At 43.0% G+C, this 22,695-nt stretch overlaps 1 protein-coding gene across 5 annotated transcripts in view; it reads left to right on the forward strand.

Moving 5' to 3' along the window:
- ZMYND11 (zinc finger MYND-type containing 11) overlaps window positions 1–22,695 on the forward strand; it is a 375,736-nt gene that overhangs the window by 269,030 nt on the left and 84,011 nt on the right. For all 5 annotated transcript variants that reach the window (XM_053713832.1, XM_053713834.1, XM_053713835.1 and 2 more), the window contains one exon: window positions 2,088–2,175. In XM_053713832.1, the coding sequence (XP_053569807.1) occupies window positions 2,088–2,175 (88 nt within the window). The remainder of the gene's footprint in view (window positions 1–2,087; window positions 2,176–22,695) is intronic.

Here is a 22,695-nt window from a genome sequence, read left to right on the forward strand (position 1 = left end):
TAGAAGATGCCGTCTGGATGAAGACTTCTGCCCGCATCTTCTATCTTTACCCATCCGGCGCGGAGCGGGTCCATTTTCAAGACATCCGGCGTGGAGCATCTTCTTCAATCAACGTCTTCTTGAACAATGAATTCTCCTTTAAATGACGTCATCCAAGATAGCGTCTCTTGAATTCCGATTGGCTGATAGAATTCTATCAGCCAATCAGAATTAAAGGTGGAACAGCCAATAGAATGCGAGCTCAATCCTATTGGCTGATTGGATCAGCCAATAGGATTTTTTTTACCTTTAATTTCGATTGGCTGATAGAATTCTATCAGCCAATCGGAATTCAAGGGACGCCATCTTGGATGACGTCATTTGAAGGAGAATTAATTGTTCAAGAAGACGTCGATTGAAGAGGATGCTCCGCGCCGGATGTCTTGAAGATAGACCCGCTCCGCGCCGGATGGATGAAATTAGAAGATGCCGTCTGGATGAAGACTTCTGCCTGGTTGGATGAAGACTTCTGCCCGGTTGGATGAAGACTTCTGCCGCTTCGTTGAGGACTTCTGCTGGCTTCATTGAGGATGGATGTCGGGTCTTCAAAAACTGTAAGTGGATCTTTGGGGGTTAGTGTTAGGCTTTTTTAAGGGTTTATTGTGTGGGTTTTATTTTTAGATTAGGGCGTTTGGGCGGAAAAAGAGCTAAATGCCCTTTTAAGGGCAATGCCCATCCAAATCCCCTTTTCAGGGCAATGGGGAGCTTAGGTTTTTTAGTTAGGATTTTATTTAGGGAGTTGGTTGTGTGGGTGGTGCGTTTTACTGTTGAGGGGTTGTTTGTATTTTTTTTTTTTACAGGTAAAAGAGCTGATTTCTTTGGGGCAATGCCCCACAAAAGGCCCTTTTAAGGGCTATTGGTTGTTTAGTTTAGGCTAGGGTTTTTTTTTATTTTGGGGGGGCTTTTTATTTTGATAGGGCTATTAGATTAGGTGTAATTAGTTTAAATATCTCATAATTTCTTTTTTTATTTTGTGTAATTTAGTATTTTTTTTGGTAATTTAGGTAATTGTATTTAATAAATGTAATTGATTTATTTGTAGTGTAAGGTTAGGTGTTAGTGTAAGACAGGTTAGGTTTTATTTTACAGGTAAATTTGTATTTCTTTTAGCTAGGTAGTTAGTAAATAGTTAATAACTATTTAGTAACTACTCTACCTAGTTAAAATAAATACAAACTTGCCTGTGAAATAAAAATAAAATTAGTTATATTGTAGCTAGCTTAGGGTTTATTTTATAGGTAAGTATTTAGTTTTAAATAGGAATTATTTAGTTATTAATAGTAGGTTTTATTTAGATTTATTTTAATTACATTAAAGTTAGTGAGGGTTAGGGTTAGATTTAGGGTTAGATTTAGAGGTTAATACATTTAGTATAGTGGCGGCGACGTTGGGGGCGGCAGATTAGGGGTTAATAAGTGTAGGTAGGATGCGGCGACATTGGGGGCGGAAGATTAGGGGTTAATAACTTTATGTAGGTGTCAGCGATGTTGGGGGCAGCAGATTAGGGGTTAATAAGTATAATGTAGTTGCCTGCGATGTCAGGGGCGGGGTGGCAGATTAGGGGTTAATAAGTGTAAGATATGGGGTGTTTAGACTCGGGATTCATGTTAGGGTGTTAGGTGTAAACATAAATTTTGTTTCCCCATAGGAATCAATGGGGCTGCGTTACGGAGCTTTACGCTCCTTTATTGCAGGTGTTAGGCTTTTTTTTAGCCAGCTCTCCCCATCGATGTCTATGGGGAAATCGTGCACGAGCACGTAAAACCAGCTTACCACAGCGCTGGTATTGGAGTGCGGTATGGAGCTCAATTTTGCTCTACGCTCACTTCTTGCCTGCTAACGCCGGGTTTTTATAAACCTGTAATACCAGCGCTGTAGGTAAGTGAGCGGTGACAATAACTTGCAAGTTAGTACCGAGCAGCTCTTACCGCAAAACTCGTAATCTAGCCGATAGATTGCTTATAATATTAAAGTCTAATATTCTTTTAAAATGTCTGCCGCTTTCCCTTTTACAATTTTTTAATGCATCCTGTTTCTATTTTGTGCAGAAAGTAAGTGAAGGAAAGTACAAGAGTTATGATGAGTTCAAGGCAGATGCCCAGCTGCTTCTACACAACACAATCCTTTTTTATGGAGGTGATGTAGTATAAATATGTATTTATCATTATTTTATTGCGCACATTAAGGGTGTATTCACTTCAACCTTCTGCATATATACAGTACTTATCTTGGGGTTAAATTTAAAGGGACAGTAAACCTTAAAAATAATGTTATATAATTCTGCACATAGTGCAGAATTATATAAAATGATTTAAGTGCTATAGTTCTAAAAGCCTTTTTTACCTTTTAATATGTAAAAAATATGGCGCTTTTACAGACCCGCTCTCTGCTCTCTGCTGAGCGGGTCTGTTATATTTAGTCAGCGCATCGGGCACATAGCAACATCACAGGAGCGAGCTGCACTTAGTCTTATGACGCGGTCGGGCCGGGCTGTGACTAAACAGCTGGCCCGATGCGCTGACTAAATATAACAGACCCGCTCAGCAGAGAGCAGAGAGCGGGTCTGTAAAAGCGCCATATTTTTTACATATTAAAAGGTAAAAAAGGCTTTTAGAACTATAGCACTTAAATAATGTTATATAATTCTGCACTATGTGCAGAATTATATAACATTATTTTTAAGGTTTACTGTCCCTTTAAAGAGATGTTTTTTTTGTAACAAAGTTATATGACTTCTCTTTTTAACACATTGTGCTGAGGCCAAATAACCCTATTTTTCTATATAAACGGGGAGAGTGCACAGCTGCATTCATTACTTTTGGAAATTCAGAACCTGGCCACCAGGAAGAGGCAAAGACACCCCAAATACCTCCCTCACTTCCCTTATCCCCCAGTCATTCTTTGCCTCTTGTCACAGGAGATTGGCAGAGAAGTGTCAGATGATTTTGGTTTAGTCTCTTATGGAGGGTAGTACTCTTCGGAATGGGACTGGAGTTTTAAGTAGTCCTGTCAACCTCTCAGTGAGAGCATGGATGAAAGTTAGAGTCCGGATATGCAGGGAGAGTCTTTCTGCGAACCCATCCCGACTCATATTAACAGCTCCATAAGCAATTAGCGTTGACGAGTTTCGCTGCCTGCTTCTCTTAAAGGGACACTGAACCCAATTTTTTTCTTTCTTTCATATAGAGCATGCAATTTTAAGCAACTTTCTAATTTACTCCTATTATCAATCTTTCTTCATTCTCTTGCTATCTTTATTTGAAAAAGAAGGCATCTAAGCTTTTTTCTTGGTTCAGAATTCTGGACAGCATTTTTTGATTGGTGGATTAATTTATCCACCAATCGGCAAGGACAACCTAGGTTGTTCACCAAAAATGGGCCGGCATCTAAACTTACATTCTTGCATTTCAAATAAAGATACCAAGAGAATAAAGAAAATTTGATAATAGGAGTAAATTAGAAAGTTGCCTAAAATTGCATGCTCTATCTGAATCACAAAAGAAAAAATTTGGGTTCTTTGTCCCTTTAACCCCTTAACGACCGACGACGTACCCCATACGTCCTGAAAAAAAATACTCTTAACAACCAAGGACGTGTGGCGTACGTCGTCGGTCTGGAAAGCAGCTGGAAGCGATCCTGATCGCTTCCAGCTGCTTTCCGGTTATTGCAGGATGCCTCGATATCGAGGCATCCTGCAATAACCATTTTTACCCCTCAGGTGCAGAGAGAGCCACTCTATGGCCCTCTCTGCACCGGACATCGATGGCCACATTCGTTGGGGGGTGGGAGCTGAAGTGGGAGGCCGGTGGGCGGCCATCGATGGGTTCCAAGGCAGAGAGGGGGGCGGGGGTCATCGGGGGCGTGTATAGACACGGGACAGAGGGCGGGTGCGTGCACGGGGAGGGAGTGGGTGGGAACTGCTACACTTCAGAAAACTAAAGTATCGTAAGTGGGAGAAAGGGGGGAGGGAATGGCCATTGAAATAAAAAAAAGTGATCTGGGAGGAGGTGGGGGGTGGTCTTGGTGGGGGGAAGCTACACTACAGAAAAAAAATTAAAAAATCTAATATATGGTAAACTGGGTACTGGCAGACAGCTGCCAGTAACAAATATGGCTCCCAAGAAGGTAGAGGAGGGTGTTAGAGAGCTGTTTGAGGGGTGGGATCAGGGAGGTTGAGGTCTAAGGTGGGACCCTACACAGCAGCATATGTAAATATGCTAAACAAAAACAATTGAAATGCAAAGATTCCTTTTATTTTAGTACTGGCAGACTTTCTGCCAGTACTTAAGATGGTGGGGACAATAGTGGGGTGGGGGAGGGAAGGGATCTGTTTTGGAGGCATCAGGGGGTGTGATGTGTCAGGTGGGAGACTGATCTCTACACTAAAGCTAAAATTAACCCTGCAAGCTCTCTACAAGCTCCCTAATTAACCCCTTCACTGCTAGCCATAATACACGTGTGATGCACAGCGGCATTTAGCAGCCTTCTAATTACCAAAAAGCAACGCCAAAGCCATATATGTCTGCTATTTCTGAACGAAGGGGATCCCAGAGAAGCATTTACAACCATTTGTGCCATAATTGCGCAAACTGTTTGTAAATGATTTCAGTGAGAAACCTAAAATTTGGAAAAATGTAACGTTTTTTTTTTTATTTAATCGCATTTGGCGGTGAAATGGTAGCATGAAATATACCAAAATGGGTCTAGATCCATGCTTTGGGTTGTCTACTACACTACACTAAAGCTAAAATTACCCCAAAAAGCTCTCTACATGCTCCCTGATTAACCCCTTCACTGCTGGGCATAATACACATGTGGTGCGCAGTGGCATTCAGCAGCCTTCTAATTACCAAAAAGCAACGCCAAAGCCATATATGTCTGCTATTTCTGAACAAAGAGGATCCCAGAGAAAAATTTACAACCATTTATGCCATAATTGCACAAGCTGTTTGTAAATAACTTCAGTGAGAAACCTAAAGTTTGTGAAAAAAAATTGTGAAAAAGTGAATGATTTTTTTAATTTGATCGCATTTGGCGGTGAAATGGTCGCATGAAATATACCAAAATGGGCCTAGATCAATACTTTGGGATGTCTTCTAAAAACAAATATATACATGTCAAGGGATATTCAGGGCTTCCTGACAGATATCAGTTTTCCAATGTAACTAGCGCTAAATGTGAAAAAAAGTGGTTTAGAAATAGCAAAGTGCTATTTGTATTTATGGCCCTATAACTTGGAAAAAAAAAGCAAAGAACATGTAAATATTGGGTATTTCTAAATTCAGGACAAAATTTGGAAACTATTTAGCATAGGTGTTATTTGGTGGTTGTAGATGTGCAACAGATTTTGGGGGTCAAAGTAAGAAAAATTGTGTTTTTTTCCATTTTTTCCTCATATTTTATAATTTTTTTTATAGTAAATTATAAGATATGATGAAAATAATGGTATCTTGAGAAAGTCCAATTAATGGCGAGAAAAACGGTATATAATATGTGTGGGTACAGTAAATGAGTAAGAGGAAAATTACAGCTAAACACAAACACCGCAAAAATGTAAAAATAGCCTTGGTCCCAACGGACAGAAAATGGAAAAGTACGGTGGTCATTAAGGGGTTAAGTCCATGTCAGAAGCGACACTACTATCTGTCACACTTGAAGGGGCGTGTTCCTGTTCCACGGCATAGATTCCGTTAAGATCGTTTCATTTTACTTTCAATATGGAAATGTAATGTAATGAAGACGACAGGGTCTCAGTGGGACTCCTTTTATCTTATGGAATCAAGGCTTAATATCTCCTGAGGGGTGTTATTGAACGGGGGGGGGGGGGCTTTAATCATGTTTTTTATGTGATTCTGCCTGCTAATGTGTAGTGATACTTGGGCTTGTGGCTATATTTGGAACATACCAGCCTTTTTTGCAGGCTGCGCGGTCTTTGCGGACTGGCACGCTTTTTCTTGGACTGCACGGTGCACCTTGTGACCAGGCGCGGTCACGCTTCTGTTCTCTGTTTCCGTATTCCTGACCGTGTGGCGAGGGAGAGAATCTGTTTCGCTAGAATCTGGGTCATAGGAGGTGGTGATGCCCCAGCCATTGGGGGTGTAAGGTGCAGTTTATTTTTTTGTCCATATTTACAATCTCCAAGTTATGAAGGATTCTGATTTTTTGGAGACCTATGTCTCTGATTCAGATTCTACTTCTTGCAAAGAATATGAAATGGCCCGGGTGATCCATGCCTATCAGTTATGTTCCGAATGCCGCTTTAGAGTGCTCTATTCTCTGGAATCAGGGAACTTAGAGTCCGCTGAGCCATCCGCCCCTGAGGATTCTATATCCCGCCAGGTGCGCGCCCTAGAACCTTCTTTTGATACGCAAGCAGGTGTCCCAAATGCCGTTTATCCTTCTCCAGAAAGCTGCTTTTTTCTTCCAGATGTTACAGCACGGTTCCGCATGGCCATATCAATGGCGTTGGCGCATTTACATCTTCCAGGAAGATATTGTCCGTGTTCTGTTAACCAGGGCTCGTCAGGCGTGGGATCGTCTGGTTCAGATCAGTCCTTTGGGGAAGCGGTTTGCTCTGGGGCTTCATGGGTCCAACCCTCGGGGCCACGGTCATCAGTTGCCCCAGCGGAGGTAAGTCTTGCCTTTCGTTATAGACTGGCACGCATTCGTGTCCTGTTGAGGCATGTTTTAGCAGTGCTGGAGGATCCCAGTCCTAATGGGTTGGTGGATCCTCGGTCTTCCGCTTTGGAAGAATTGGATCTCTGACCGGCTGGTCCTGTTAGTGTGTCCGTTCTTCTTGGGCGTTAACCTGCGGGTGTTACCCTCTTTTATTTTGATCTGGTTAGGATGTATTTTATTTAATTTTGAAAGCTCATGTCTGTTATTTTTTCCTTTGGAAACATTTTCTTCTCTGGAATTTGATACTAGCAATTTTTTGGTCGCATTGGCGCTTCTGCGGAAGTTATATGAAAAGTTAGGGCATTGGTATGTCTACCGTTTGTCTGTTTAATTTGTCTATCCCTTCTAGGGTTGCGACTTTCTGTGGCCTTGGACAGTTCTTGGGTGCCCTAGGTATCAGGCTGGTCCTGGTTGGGTACTAGTTTCTGTCCCTTGAGGTCTATATCAGACACGTGGTGCCCGTTGTACCTGGCTGGTTCGGTTGGGATGCCGAGTGGCTCACTCTTGTTTTAAGTTTCATTTTCTTGTTTCCCGTTACAAGTTATAGGGGGCCTTTCGTTCCTAGACATCAGGCTGGTCCTTGTTTATTCTTCTGGGGGCATCAGAAATGATTGTGCTCAGTCCTAATTGTCCTATCCATGCTTAGCTGGCGGGGTTTCCGAGGTTCAGATCCAGCTAAGGCGTACTCTGTAAGCTCCTGGGTTCTTTTGGCTCAGGTGCTAGAGTTTTTTTCTCCTTCCCATAGTGGGTTGGAGGTTCAGAGGATGGTGGCGTTTACTTGTCTCCTCCTTTGAGGCTTCCTTTGGGTTGTCCTCTTGGTCTCTGTTTCCTTGATGATGGTACCTCTTCCTTTGGGTCGAGGCTGATTGGGCCTTTGTCCCCTTTCCTGGGGCTGGCCTACTGGTCATCGGTGCCAGGAAGTTAGGGCCTTTTGGATTTTTTCTACTTCCGGGATGTCTGCTCCCATAATTTTGGATCTCTGCAGATTATGTTGTCTCCTTTTCTTTCATGTAATTAGCAAGAGTCCATGAGCTAGTGACGTATGGGATATACATTCCTACCAGGAGGGGCAAAGTTTCCCAAACCTCAAAATGCCTATAAATACACCCCTCACCACACCCACAATTCAGTTTTACAAACTTTGCCTCCGATGGAGGTGGTGAAGTAAGTTTGTGCTAGATTCTACGTTGATATGCGCTCCGCAGCAAGTTGGAGCCCGGTTTTCCTCTCAGCGTGCAGTGAATGTCAGAGGGATGTGAGGAGAGTATTGCCTATTTGAATGCAGTGATCTCCTTCTAAGGGGTCTATTTCATAGGTTCTCTGTTATCGGTCGTAGAGATTCATCTCTTACCTCCCTTTTCAGATCGACGATATACTCTTATATATACCATTACCTCTGCTGATTCTCGTTTCAGTACTGGTTTGGCTATCTGCTATATGTAGATGAGTGTCCTGGGGTATATGGGCGTCGCTTTTGTCTCCACATTATTTAAGTCTCATTTTTTATTGCTTCTGGTTGCTAGAAGCTTGTTCTTTGGCATTCTTTCCCATTCCTGAAACTGTCATTTAAGGAATTTGATCAATTTTGCTTTATATGTTGTTTTTTCTCTTACATATTGCAAGATGTCTCACGTTGCATCTGAGCCAGAAGATACTACAGGAAAATCGCTGTCAAGTGCTGAATCTACCAAAGCTAAGTGTATCTGCTGTAAACTTTTGGTAGCTATTTCTCCAGCTGTTGTTTGTATTGATTGTCATGACAAACTTGTTAAAGCAGATAATATTTCCTTTAGTAAAGTACCATTGCCTGTTGCAGTTCCCTCAACATCTAAGGTGCAGAATGTTCCTGATAATATAAGAGATTTTGTTTCTGAATCCATAAAGAAGGCTATGTCTGTTATTTCTCCTTCTAGTAAACGTAAAAAATCTTTTAAAACTTCTCTCCCTACAGATGAATTTTTAAATGAACATCATCATTCTGATTCTGATGACTCCTCTGGTTCAGAGGATTCTGTCTCTGAGGTTGATGCTGATAAATCTTCATATTTATTTAAAATGGAATTTATTCGTTCTTTACTTAAAGAAGTTCTAATTGCTTTAGAAATAGAGGATTCTAGTCCTCTTGATACTAATTCTAAACGTTTAGATAAGGTATTTAAAGCTCCTGTGGTTATTCCAGAAGTTTTTCCTGTTCCTAATGCTATTTCTGCAGTAATTTCCAAAGAATGGGATAAATTGGGTAATTCATTTACTCCTTCTAAACGTTTTAAGCATTTATATCCTGTGCCGTCTGACAGATTAGAATTTTGGGACAAAATCCCTAAAGTTGATGGGGCTATTTCTACCCTTGCTAAACGTACTACTATTCCTACGTCAGATGGTACTTCGTTTAAGGATCCTCTAGATAGGAAAATTGAGTCCTTTCTAAGAAAAGCTTATCTGTGTTCAGGTAATCTTCTTAGACCTGCTATATCTTTGGCTGATGTTGCTGCAGCTTCAACTTTTTGGTTGGAAACTTTAGCGCAACAAGTAACACATCGTGATTCTCATGACATTATTATTCTTCTTCAGCATGCTAATAATTTTATCTGTGATGCCATTTTTGATATTATCAGAGTTGATGTCAGGTTTATGTCTCTAGCTATTTTAGCTAGAAGAGCTTTATGGCTTAAAACTTGGAATGCTGATATGGCTTCTAAATCAACTTTACTTTCTATTTCTTTCCAGGGTAACAAATTATTTGGTTCTCAGTTGGATTCCATCATTTCAACTGTTACTGGTGGGAAAGGAACTTTTTTACCACAGGATAAAAAATCTAAAGGTAAAAGTAGAGCTAATAATCGTTTTCGTTCCTTTCGTTTCAACAAAGAACAAAAGCCTGATCCTTCATCCTCAGGAGCAGTTTCAGTTTGGAAACCATCTCCAGTCTGGAATAAATCCAAGCCAGCTAGAAAGGCAAAGCCTGCTTCTAAGTCCACATGAAGGTGCGGCCCTCATTCCAGCTCAGCTGGTAGGGGGCAGGTTACGTTTTTTCAAGGAAATTTGGATCAATTCTGTTCACAATCTTTGGATTCAGAACATTGTTTCAGAAGGGTACAGAATTGGTTTCAAGATAAGACCTCCTGCAAAGAGATTTTTTCTTTCCCGTGTCCCAGTAAATCCAGTAAAAGCTCAAGCATTTCTGAAATGTGTTTCAGATCTAGAGTTGACTGGAGTAATTATGCCAGTTCCAGTTCAGGAACAGGGGATGGGGTTTTATTCAAATCTCTTCATTGTACCAAAGAAGGAGAATTCCTTCAGACCAGTTCTGGATCTAAAAATATTGAATCGTTATGTAAGGATACCAACGTTCAAAATGGTAACTATAAGGACTATCTTGCCTTTTGTTCTGCAAGGGAATTATATGTCCACAATAGATTTACAGGATGCATATCTGCATATTCCGATTCATCCAGATCATTTTCAGTTCCTGAGATTCTCTTTTCTGGACAAGCATTACCAGTTTGTGGCTCTGCCGTTTGGCCTAGCTACAGCTCCAAGAATTTTTACAAAGGTTCTCGGTGCCCTTCTGTCTGTAATCAGAGAACAGGGTATTGTGGTATTTCCTTATTTGGACGATATCTTGGTACTTGCTCAGTCTTTACATTTAGCAGAATCTCATACGAATCGACTTGTGTTGTTTCTTCAAGATCATGGTTGGAGGATCAATTTACCAAAAAGTTCTTTGATTCCTCAGACAAGGGTAACCTTTCTGGGTTTCCAGATGGATTCAGTGTCCATGACTCTGTCTTTAACAGACAAGAGACGTCTAAAATTGATTGCAGCTTGTCGAAACCTTCAGTCACAATCATTCCCTTCGGTAGCCTTATGCATGGAAATTCTAGGTCTTATGACTGCTGCATCGGACGCGATCCCCTTTGCTCGTTTTCACATGCGACCTCTTCAGCTCTGTATGCTGAAGCAATGGTGCAAGGATTACACGAAGATATCTCAAACAATATCTTTAAAACCGATTGTTCGGCACTCTCTAACATGGTGGACAGATCACCATCGTTTAATTCAGGGGGCTTCTTTTGTGCTTCCGACCTGGACTGTAATTTCAACAGATGCAAGTCTCACGGGTTGGGGAGCTGTGTGGGGATCTCTGACGGCACAGGGAGTTTGGGAATCTCAGGAGGTGAGATTACCTATCAATATCTTGGAACTCCGTGCAATTTTCAGAGCTCTTCAGTTTTGGCCTCTTCTGAAGAGAGAATCGTTCATTTGTTTTCAGACAGACAATGTCACAACTGTGGCATACATCAATCATCAAGGAGGGACTCACAGTCCTCTGGCTATGAAAGAAGTATCTCGAATTTTGGTTTGGGCGGAATCCAGCTCCTGTCTAATCTCTGCGGTTCATATCCCAGGTGTAGACAATTGGGAAGCGGATTATCTAAGTCGCCAAATGTTGCATCCGGGCGAATGGTCTCTTCACCCAGAGGTATTTCTTCAGATTGTTCAAATGTGGGAACTTCCAGAAATAGATCTGATGGCGTCCCATCTAAACAAGAAACTTCCCAGGTATCTGTCCAGATCCGGGATCCTCAGGCGGAGGCAGTGGATGCATTATCACTTCCTTGGAAGTATCATCCTGCCTATATCTTTCCGCCTCTAGTTCTTCTTCCAAGAGTGATCTCCAAGATTCTGAAGGAATGCTCGTTTGTTCTGCTGGTAGCTCCAGCATGGCCTCACAGGTTTTGGTATGCGGATCTTGTCCGGATGGCCTCTTGCCAACCGTGGACTCTTCCGTTAAGACCAGACCTTCTATCACAAGGTCCTTTTTTCCATCAGGATCTGAAATCCTTAAATTTAAAGGTATGGAGATTGAACGCTTGATTCTTGGTCAAAGAGGTTTCTCTGACTCTGTGATTAATACTATGTTACAGGCTCGTAAATCTGTATCTCGAGAGATATATTATAGAGTCTGGAAGACTTATATTTCTTGGTGTCTTTCTCATCATTTTTCTTGGCATTCTTTTAGAATACCGAGAATTTTACAGTTTCTTCAGGATGGTTTAGATAAGGGTTTGTCCGCAAGTTCTTTGAAAGGACAAATCTCTGCTCTTTCTGTTCTTTTTCACAGAAAGATTGCTATTCTTCCTGATATTCATTGTTTTGTACAAGCTTTGGTTCGTATAAAACCTGTCATTAAGTCAATTTCTCCTCCTTGGAGTTTGAATTTGGTTCTGGGAGCTCTTCAAGCTCCTCCGTTTGAACCTATGCATTCATTGGACATTAAATTACTTTCTTGGAAAGTTTTGTTCCTTTTGGCCATCTCTTCTGCTAGAAGAGTTTCTGAATTATCTGCTCTTTCTTGTGAGTCTCCTTTTCTGATTTTTCATCAGGATAAGGCGGTGTTGCGAACTTCTTTTGAATTTTTACCTAAAGTTGTGAATTCCAACAACATTAGTAGAGAAATTGTGGTTCCTTCATTATGTCCTAATCCTAAGAATTCTAAGGAGAAATCGTTGCATTCTTTGGATGTTTGTTGTTAGAGCTTTGAAATATTATGTTGAAGCTACGAAATCTTTCCGTAAGACTTCTAGTCTATTTGTTATCTTTTCCGGTTCTAGGAAAGGCCAGAAAGCTTCTGCCATTTCTTTGGCATCTTGGTTGAAATCTTTAATTCATCTTGCCTATGTTGAGTCGGGTAAAATTCCGCCTCAGAGAATTACAGCTCATTCTACTAGGTCAGTATCTACTTCTTGGGCGTTTAGGAATGAAGCTTCGGTTGACCAGATCTGCAAAGCAGCAACTTGGTCCTCTTTGCATACTTTTACTAAATTCTACCATTTTGATGTATTTTCTTCTTCTGAAGCAGTTTTTGGTAGAAAAGTACTTCAGGCAGCGGTTTCAGTTTGAATCTTCTGCTTATGTTTTTCGTTAAACTTTATTTTGGGTGTGGATTATTTTCAGCAGGAATTGGCTGTCTTTATTTTATCCCTCCCTCTCTAGTGACTCTTGTGTGGAAAGATCCACATCTTGGGTAGTCATTATCCCATACGTCACTAGCTCATGGACTCTTGCTAATTACATGAAAGAAAACATAATTTATGTAAGAACTTACCTGATAAATTCATTTCTTTCATATTAGCAAGAGTCCATGAGGCCCGCCCTTTTTTTGTGGTGGTTATGATTTTGTATAAAGCACAATTATTCCAATTCCTTATTTTATATGCTTTCGCACTTTTTTATCACCCCACTTCTTGGCTATTCGTTAAACTGAATTGTGGGTGTGGTGAGGGGTGTATTTATAGGCATTTTGAGGTTTGGGAAACTTTGCCCCTCCTGGTAGGAATGTATATCCCATACGTCACTAGCTCATGGACTCTTGCTAATATGAAAGAAATGAATTTATCAGGTAAGTTCTTACATAAATTATGTTTTTTCTGGTGTTTGCCCCTGCTTAGGCGTTTTGGATTTTTTCATCTGCCAGGGGTTAGTATGCTCGTTCATTTGTCCTCGAGCTGTAGGTGCTTCCGGGAAGTTGATCCTGAGAGGATCTTGGAGACTATTGTTATCTTCTCAATCCAGATTTCTAGGTTTGAGCTCTGTTCTCTTGTACATTTCCCTTAGTCTTTGGACTTATTGGGGTTCTCCCTAGAGCCTTTAGGGGTCAACCAGAGTAGCTAGGGGCTTTCATCATTGTCTAGCACCCTTTAGGTTGGGAGTTTCAATCCCGCTGTGGGTGTCTTTAAAGCACTCTGTGTCTGGGATACTTACGTGAGAGTACAGTGTCCAAGGTGCCTTGGATATGACTTGATTGCATCGCCTGTGGTGCAAGGTCTGCTCCAGATGGGGTAACCCGGTGGTTCCTCAGGGGTTATTAGTTTGTTTAAAGCCGGCTCCGGGTTACAGGTTTCTGGGTTTTGTGTTCCTTGTCTTTGATTGGACATTTTGGTGTTCTGTATCTATATCCCTTAGGACTGGTTCAGGACAGCCCAGTTTCCCGGGTTCCGGGACATCTCCTGTTCCTACGGGCGGATTTTTGGGTTTTCATCCGCCAGGGGTTAGTATGCTCGTTCATTTGTCCTCGAGCTGTATGTGCCTCGGGGGAAGTTGATCCTGAGAGGATCTTGGAGACTATTGTTATCTTCTCAATCCAGATTTCTAGGTTTAAGCTCTTGTACGTTTACCTTAGTCTTTGGACATAGTGGGGTTGTCCCTAGAGCATTTAGCGGTCAACCAGAGTAGCTGTGGGGCTTTCATCATTGCCTAACACCCTTTAGGTTGGGAGTTTGAATCCCGCTGTGGGTGTTTTAAAGCACTCTGTGTCTGGGATATTTGCGTGAGAGTTCAGTTTCCAAGGTGCCTTGGATATGACTGTGATTGCATCGCCTGTGGGGTAACCCGGGGGTTCCTCAGGGGTTATTAGTTTGTTTAGAGCCGGTTCCGGGTGTCTGGGTTTTTTGTTTCTTGTCTTTGACTGGACATTTTAAGTTTCTGTATCCAGATCCCATAGGACTGGTTCAGGATGGCCTAGTTTCCCGGGTTCCGGGACATCTCCTGTTCCTACGGGCGGATTTTTCTCTCTTATCGGAAAATTTGACATTTCTGCTGGGCCGCCCATAGTGGCTGGAAGGTGCTTTCATTCGGCACTTGACCTTTTGAGTCCATCTACAGATTTACAATCCATACCTGTGTGCGGGTGAGCTGTTCTGTTTTTGTTTCCTCTCCCTTTGGGGTGGACTTGGAATTCCACAGTATCCGCCTGGTGCTCGGAGGTCCTTTTTTTTTCCTCTCTCTGTGGGGTTGTCCCCCCTGCCTTGCGTGCAGGATGTCAGGTGAAGGGCTGGCTTTCTTGTGACATGCCATTACTGTAGTTTCAGTAGAGGGTCTCCTTTTGGGAGTCCTTAGTCATCGGGAAGGGAGCTGCGACTGGGTTCCCTTTTCCCTCCTGAAGGACTTGGGGATTCGGGGAGTTTTAATTCCTTTGTCTTTTCAGACATTGCCAGTCGCTTTGGTGCTGGTTCCGTTGCCCAGAGTGAGGGTCAGGGATCTGTCTGATCTGTCTAACTTTGACCGCATATCATAGATAGCTCTTGTGAGCCTTCCTTAGGTGAGAGGCTTCACGGTGGATCCCTCCTCAGCAGGTAGTTTTTTCTCTGTGGGTTCTAGGTACTATCTTTTCCTTGCCTGCTTTTCTTGGAAAAGTATTGTTCTACACTATTTTGGAGTTTTTCTTTCTGAAGATGGTCCTGTGTAGTTTACTAGCTTGATTAGCTAGGGTTGGCGACTTGTGTTCACTTAGACCACCTTTGCAGCAGGAAGCCTATGCAGATATTCTGATGCTGTTTTTTCGCGGCTCCCGGGGACGGTTTGTGTTTCGGTTGCTCACTCTGCGTAGGGGAGGGGTTCTACCTTTCTCCCTTTAGTTTTCAGGGCTTTACTTTGGTCTCTTGAAATCTATGCACATAGGGGTCTGGGATTTTCCTCTCTTGCTCTGCTAGGTCGGTAGGGTCTTTAGTCGGTTTTGCCCTGTTTCATCCTTCTGAGTCCTTCCCTTCTGGGAGAATGTGGATGTTTCCCTTCCTTCTGGTCCGGGGGTGAGTTTATTCGCGGACTGAGAACCTGCAGGTCTTTGTCTCCTCAGTGGCTTTTGGGCTCGGTCAAGTCTAGTGATTCTGAGCAGTCTCTATCAAGGGCCTTGCTGGTTCTAACTGTTGGGCAGTTACTTTTGCCTTTTCCTTTTTGTCCCTTCTGCTTTGGGTGAAGCAGTTTTTTTGTCTGGAGTTTTGGTGTTTTCAGGCTATGGTGCCCTCAGAATGGGCCGCCTTTTGTACCCGCCCGTTTTGCATTCAGTGTCCTCTATAGCTTGGGTATTGTTTTCCCAAAAGTAATGAATGCAGCTGTGGACTCTCCCCATTTATGAAGAAAAACTTAAATTATGCTTACCTGATAATTTTCTTTTCTTCAGACGGGGAGAGTCCACAGCTCCCCACCTGAGTTTTTTATATGGGGCGGCCGTAATTTTTGTTTTTCTGGCACTTTTTCACCCTGATATTTCTCCTACTGTTCCTTGTTCCATCGGCAGAATGGGGGATGAGGGAAGTGGGGAAGGTATTTAAGCCTTTGGCGGGGGTGTCTTTGCCTCCTCCTGGTGGCCAGGTTCTGAATTCCCAAAAGTAATGAATGCAGCTGTGGACTCCCCGTCTGAAGAAAAGAAAATTGCAAGGTAAGCATAATTTAAGTTTTTAAGTATAGAGCATTGTTAGCAAAATTGTCTAGTTTTACAAAAGGAGGACATTTTATTTCCTATAAACTTTTTTATTTCATGCAGTTAAAATATTTTTCCAGTATGATCATGCACACATGCTTCACATAACCTGGGGACATATACAAATACACTAAATAACTCCTACAACAGTTTTAGGCACTTTTGGGCTCCTTTACAAAAACTATTTAAATGGGATGCTGTCTGTTTAAAAGTATCAGCACACACAGACGTTGCTGGTCATATCAGCGCATCTCTCTCATCACTCCTGTCCCTGGAGATTTTTTTATTAAAACACAGCTTTTACTTAGCTACTCTATGTTGGGACTTTAAGGGTTATTTTTTTCTTCTTAAAAGGGAAGAGTTCACAGCTGCATTCATTACTTTTGGGAAATACAGAACCTGACCACCAGGAGGAGGCAAACACACCCCAGCCAAAGGCTTAAATACCTCCCCCACTTCCCTTATCCCCCAGTCATTCTTTGCCTTTTGTCACAGGAGGTTGTCAGAAGTTTGAGATAGTCTCTTATGGAGGGTAGTACTCTTCGCAATGGGACTGGAGTTTTAAGTAATCCTGTCAGCCTCTCAGTGAGAGCATGGATGAAAGTTAGAGTCCGGAGATGCAGGGAGAGTTTTCCTGCGAACCCATCCCGACTCATATTAACAGCTCCTTGGTAATCAGTGTTGACGAGTTTCTCTGCCTACCTTTCTTCAATCAAGTCCATGTCATGTCAGAAGCGAGGCTACTATCTGTCACACTTGAAAGGCCGTGTTCCTGTTCCATGGTGTAGATTCCGGTAAGATCGTTTCATTTTATTAATCGACATGGGAATGTATTGTTAACGAAACAAGGTAGGGTCCCAGTTATCTTTATAAAGAATCATGGGTTAATATCTCCTGAGGGGGGTTATTGAACAGGGGGGACTTTAATCATGTTTGTTATATGGTTCTATCTGCAAATGTGTAGCTATACCTAGGCTCACGGCCTTTACGGAACATAACCACCTTATTTTAATGACGCAATCTCTGAAGATTGCGCGCCCATTTTGTGATTGGTACAGTGCACCTTGTGACAGGTGCGGTTACGCTGTTTTTCACTTCCGTATGCTGACTGTGTGTGACCGAGAGTCATGCTCGTGGGTTGTTTGGTTCACAGGAGGTGGTCAGTGCCCCAGCCATTGGGGGTGTTAAATAGTGCCAGTTAGTTTTTGTAATTTTTTGTAATCCCAAGATTATGGAGGATTCTGATATACGTGACACGGATGCCTCCGATACGGAGAATGTGTCTTGTGATAAATATGAAATGGCCCGGGTAATCAATGCCCGTCAGTTATGTACTCTCTTCTCCCGCACCAGGGAACATAGAGTGCGTTGAACCATCCGCCTCCAAAGTTTCCATGACCCGTGAGGCGCGTGCCCCAGAACCTTTCCCAGCTACGCACGCAGGTGTCCCTATGGCCTTTACTCCTTCTCTGGAGGGTGGCTTGTTTCCTCCAGAGGTTACGGCACAGTTCCGCATGGCCATTTCTATGGCGCTGACTCATTTATATTTCCTAAGTGAAGTGTTTCTAAGATACTGTCCGTGCCTCCGATACGGAGAATGTGTCTTGTGATAAATATGAAATGGCCCGGGTAATCAATGCCCGTCAGTTATGTACTCTCTTCTCCCGCACCAGGGAACATAGAGTGCGTTGAACCATCCGCCTCCAAAGTTTCCATGACCCGTGAGGCGCGTGCCCCAGAACCTTTCCCAGCTACGCACGCAGGTGTCCCTATGGCCTTTACTCCTTCTCTGGAGGGTGGCTTGTTTCCTCCAGAGGTTACGGCACAGTTCCTCATGGCCATTTCTATGGCGCTGACTCATTTATATTTCCTAAGTGAAGTGTTTCTAAGATACTGTCCGTGCTCTGTTAACCAAGGCCCATCGAGCGAGAGATCGCCCAATTCAGTTCGGCTTTCTGGGGAAGCGTTGGCCCCTGAGGCAATCTCGGGCCAGGGTCTTCAGTTGATCCGGCGAGGGATGATTTTGCCTTCTGTTACAGGCTAGCTCGCCTTCGTGTTCTTTTAAGACATGTTTTGGCAATGTTGGAGGATCCCAGTCCTGGTGGGCCGAGGGATCCGAGGCCTTAGAAGTTGGATGTCAAAATGGATCACGTTTGGGGATGAAGCCAATATCCTTAATGTCTCCGTTTTAATTTTTTCTTTATGTTTTCGGTTCCAGTTCTGAGCTTGGGGGAATGGGGCTTCTAATGGGCTGGTCCGTTGTTGTTTTCATTCACCTTGGGCGTTCACCCGAGGGTGCTGCCTTCATTTTTTTTTTTTTATCCAGATGGATGTGTTTAATTTGTTTTCCTTAAGCTCATGTCTGTTGGAATTTCGTTTTATGAACGTTCTTCTCTGGAACCGATACTTGCGATTAGTGGTCGCGTGGGCACTTCCTCGGAAGTTGCGCACTTGTTGAATATAACAATTATGTTTTCTAGTTCATTTATCGATCCTTCGGGACGAATTTCCTTGGACCTTGAGCAGTCCTGGAGTGTCCTTATTCCAGGCTGGTACTGGGCGGACGCCTTTTCGGCTGCTTCAGGGTTCATGTCACCTTTGTGGTGCTGATTAAATTCTGTTGGACTCTGAATGTCATTTGGCCTATTCTATGGACTCCGGGCTCGGATCCTACCGAAGTTTGAGGCCTGTTGTTTATATGCAACCCATCCAGACCGAGGGTTGTGAGTGCCAATCTAAGGTTGGTTGGTTCGGGCTATTCGTCTGGAATTCGGATCTGTCTTTGCAGATGGCATCATGGTTCTTCAGGTCCCTGGGGACTCAGAACCGTTATTTCCATTTCTATGGAGTTAGGAGATGTGTGTGACCTTTGTGGTCTGGTGTCCGAGTCATTAACGAGTTTCACTCAAAGTTCTTCCTGACGCTGATTCTTTAGCCTATTAAGCATTTTCTTGCAGTGGTGGAGTCTTATTCTCCTGCCTTGGGAGGATCATCTGGTCTGGATGCGGGCGTATTGTTTTTATTCCTCTACTTTGCCTGCTTCAAGTTATTTTCTTTGGAAGATAGATCCTTCAGGGATCTCTGGCTGTTGTCTCTTCCATTTTCTACCCTTGGTCTGACCACGGTCTTTGACGTTCGGGTGTCTTGCGTCCTCGTTGCAACTCTTGCCTTGGGGCTTGTCAGTGAAGAGTCAAGGTCGGGTACGAATGGCTGCCATTCAGGGGTCAGATAGTTGACCATTTATCCTCGATGCTCCATTAGGGGCTTCGTGGGCGGGGCTTTATGTTTAACTTTCTAGGATGGCGAGTATGGTCCAGGGTTATCATCGCCTTCGGGTGTTGGTTTCTACCCTGCTTGTGTGTGTGACACGTATTATCGCCTACCTACGAATTTTCCTTGCGATCCATATGCACTGGGTGCTGAATCTTAGACCGTTCAGGAGTTTCTCGTGACGCTTGAGTTTGGGACTATGGCTAGATCGCACAGTCTACTGACTTTTTGAGGTACGCTCCTCCCTGTAGGAGGCAGTTTAGGGTTCCTCTGGAGGTTGGATCTTCGATCGACTCCTTTTAGAGGACTCTGGCCTAGGTCCATGTCTCTCCTTGGATGGGTGTTGATGGTTCGGTCACACACTAGTGATTTGTGGTCCCGCGGGCCTTTCTTGTAGGGGTCGGGGCTCTGTGAGAGATGCCTATCAGACTGTGGCTTAGGCTTTAGGTCCTTCTGACGGGTTCCTACTGGTCTTCTGGGACATTTAAGATGTTCCTTTAGACTCCAGGTCTCTTTCGACTGGATTGGCGATATGGCCGAGAGGGCTCTCGCTTCTATGGTAGGGTATTTTTCCGTTGTTTTCATTCCCTTCTCTTCTAGAGTAGGGGTTGGGTTCTCAGGGTTCGGAGTTACCTTAATATCTGTGGCTTCTTGTGGGTCCATGGTTCTTGTCTTGCAGGGTTTTTTTTTCCTTCTTGCGTTTCAGGTTCCTGGAAGGGGAGCTGCAATGTAGTGTCTGGTTCCTCCGTTCCTGCAGTGGGAGGCTGAGGGTTTGCACCCTTTGGGTCTTCTGATATATGGATGCTGAGGGTCTGAGGGCCTTCTTCCCTTGGGAAGTGTTCCTTTCTTGACGAAGACAGAGTGTAGGGGGGTCTCGTACCCAATCACTATGTCTATCCTGACTCACGGTAGCATGCCATTTGTAGCAGCGGTCTATACAGGGACTTTGTTCCTTGTTGATCCTTCTTTTTCTTCCAGAGGTCTGGGACTCTGTCTTCGGTCTTGTCTAGCCTTTGGGCTGGGACCATTATCCTGGAGGGAAGGTTGGGGATCGTTTACTCTATGCAGTGTTGATTATTTCTTAGCAAGGTTATCTTCTTTGTGGGAGGACTTTGGATGTCCTCCTCTTTTCTACTGGCTTCTGGTGCTGGGAGGGGGTGCTCTTTGGAGTCCGCTATTGGGATTTTGCACTGTGATGGTGTATTCAGCTACAGCAAATTGCACTTGACGGTATACTAATACTAACAAGCTTTGAAGCACCTTCGGTGGTTTGGGTTAGCAGTGGTGAGTCAGCCTTCCTCCTGGAAGCTGGTCATTTAGAGTTCCTGTTCAGGCTGTTTTTTCTAGCTGCTGGGATAGTGATCCTGTTTCTGCTGTCTCTGCCTGTCTAGCCTGCAGGTCTAGATAGGTTTTGAGGCAACGAGGGACTCATGGTTTTCCTGGAGTACCTTAGGGTATGGTACAGAATTAGGGATTGCGGGTGTTCCTCGAGTCCTTTTTTGGGGACATGTTTCCCTGTGTATGGATCTTTTTTTCTTCGGTCCTTGTGTTTCTAGAGAGTTTGTCTCTCTGGGCATTGTAGGACAACCGTGGGATGTTCTATATGTGTTGAGAGGGGAAAGTTCCTTTGGATTTTTCCTGGACTCTGTTTTCCCCTTTAGGGGCACATGCAGTCCTTGTCTTTGGCCGGGTACCTTTTGTGAGGGGGAGGTTATTTGGGCATAACGGACTCTGGGACTGAGTGGTTTTTAGTTCGGCTTTGCCGGCGGTGTAACTAATGTGCAGCTACCTGGGCTCAGGTTTTCACCTGTGTCGTTTGTACTTAAATTTTAGGGTGTTGAGTAATCAGGCTGTGGTGTCTTTCGAAGGGGCCGCTTTTTGTACCCACCCAATGTTTGCAGTCAGTGTCCTCTAGCTTGGGTATTGTTTTCCCAAAAGTAATGAATGCAGCTGTGGACTCTTCCCTTTTAAGAAGAAAAACATAAATTATGCTTACCTGATAATTTCATTTTCTTCTGAAGGGAAGAGTCCACAGCTCCCGCCCGTGTTTTTTCTCGATGAGGCGGCTGTAATTTTTTTTTGTTCTTCTGGCACCTTTTTTACCCTAATATTTCTCCTACTGTTCCTTGTTCCCTTGGCAGAATGACTGGGGGATGAGAGAAGTGGGGTAGGTATTTAAGCCTTTGGCTGGGGTGTCTTTGACTCCTCCTGGTGGCCAGGTTCTGTATTTCCCAAAAGTAATGAATGCAGCTGTGGACTATTCCCTTCAGAAGAAAATTAAATTATCAGGTAAGCATAATTTATGGGGGTTTTTTGTTTTTTTTATTGAGCTTCAAATATGACAAAACACAAAATAGTACTTTGGTATAGTTACAGTGCTTGTACAATTGTTTTGTACAAAGAAGAAAGATAAAAAAAAAATACAACACATATTTATGATATAGACCAGTGCTTTCCAAACTGTGTGTCGGGACACACTAGTGTGTCAGCAGCAGTGTGTAGGTGTGTCCCTGCTTCAGCACACATTTTTTGTAAAAAAAAATTTTGGTTTCTGACTTTCCGCCTGCCTGCTATGCATATCACATGGTTGACACGTGATTGATACCTAGGGGGACACAGATCATCTTAACCTATTGGCGCAGCTCAGTGGGAACTGAAACTATTCCCATTGGCGGCACATTGGCTCCTGACTGCACTTGTAGTTTTCTTAATCGGCTCGTGACTGCATGTGTAGTCAGTGAGTGGGATAGCAGTGTGTTTGCATCGCAGGCAGTAGTCAATCAGACTCACTGAGCTCTGAGGGCGGCAGTTTAAACGCTGAGCTGAAGTCAGTAGGGGTTTTTTTGCAACTATCTCCCAGTAGTGCATTGCTGCTTCTGCTCTTGATATATGGATAGGAAGTGGAAGCTTAAAAATGCTTGATGATGAAATGAGAGTGTCTTTAGCTAATATTCCTCTAAATATTCAGAAACTGTGTTCATCCCATCAACCTCACACAGCCCAGTAATATAGTAAGTAGCTATTGGTGGTAAAAAACTTTTTTTTAATTCTTGCACATACTTATATACTGTTACTTATAAATACATTTTGTTATTATATAATTTATGTATGTGTCCGTATCTCTTAAAATAAGTTAGTTTAACCTCCTGTTTGCTAGTACAACTAAATTACTGTGTCGCGAAATGATGTAGGTCTAAAAAGTGTGTCAGCAACATGAAAAGTTTGGAAAGCTCTGATATAGACGGTATATCTACTATTCAATAGAGCTAGGCTATCACATATTAACTAGCTATTCATAGCTGAAAATAAAAATACATCTTATATGTTTAGCATAATTAGCATGTCTAATACAGTACTAGTAGTCAATTATATCAAAATAAAATAGGAAGTTGCAATGGTGGATGGTTCTGTTATCTGCTGATAATTGACAAATTAACAGATGTCTGCTT

This window comes from Bombina bombina, chromosome 5, assembly GCF_027579735.1.
Source record: "Bombina bombina isolate aBomBom1 chromosome 5, aBomBom1.pri, whole genome shotgun sequence".
Lineage (NCBI taxonomy): Eukaryota > Metazoa > Chordata > Amphibia > Anura > Bombinatoridae > Bombina > Bombina bombina.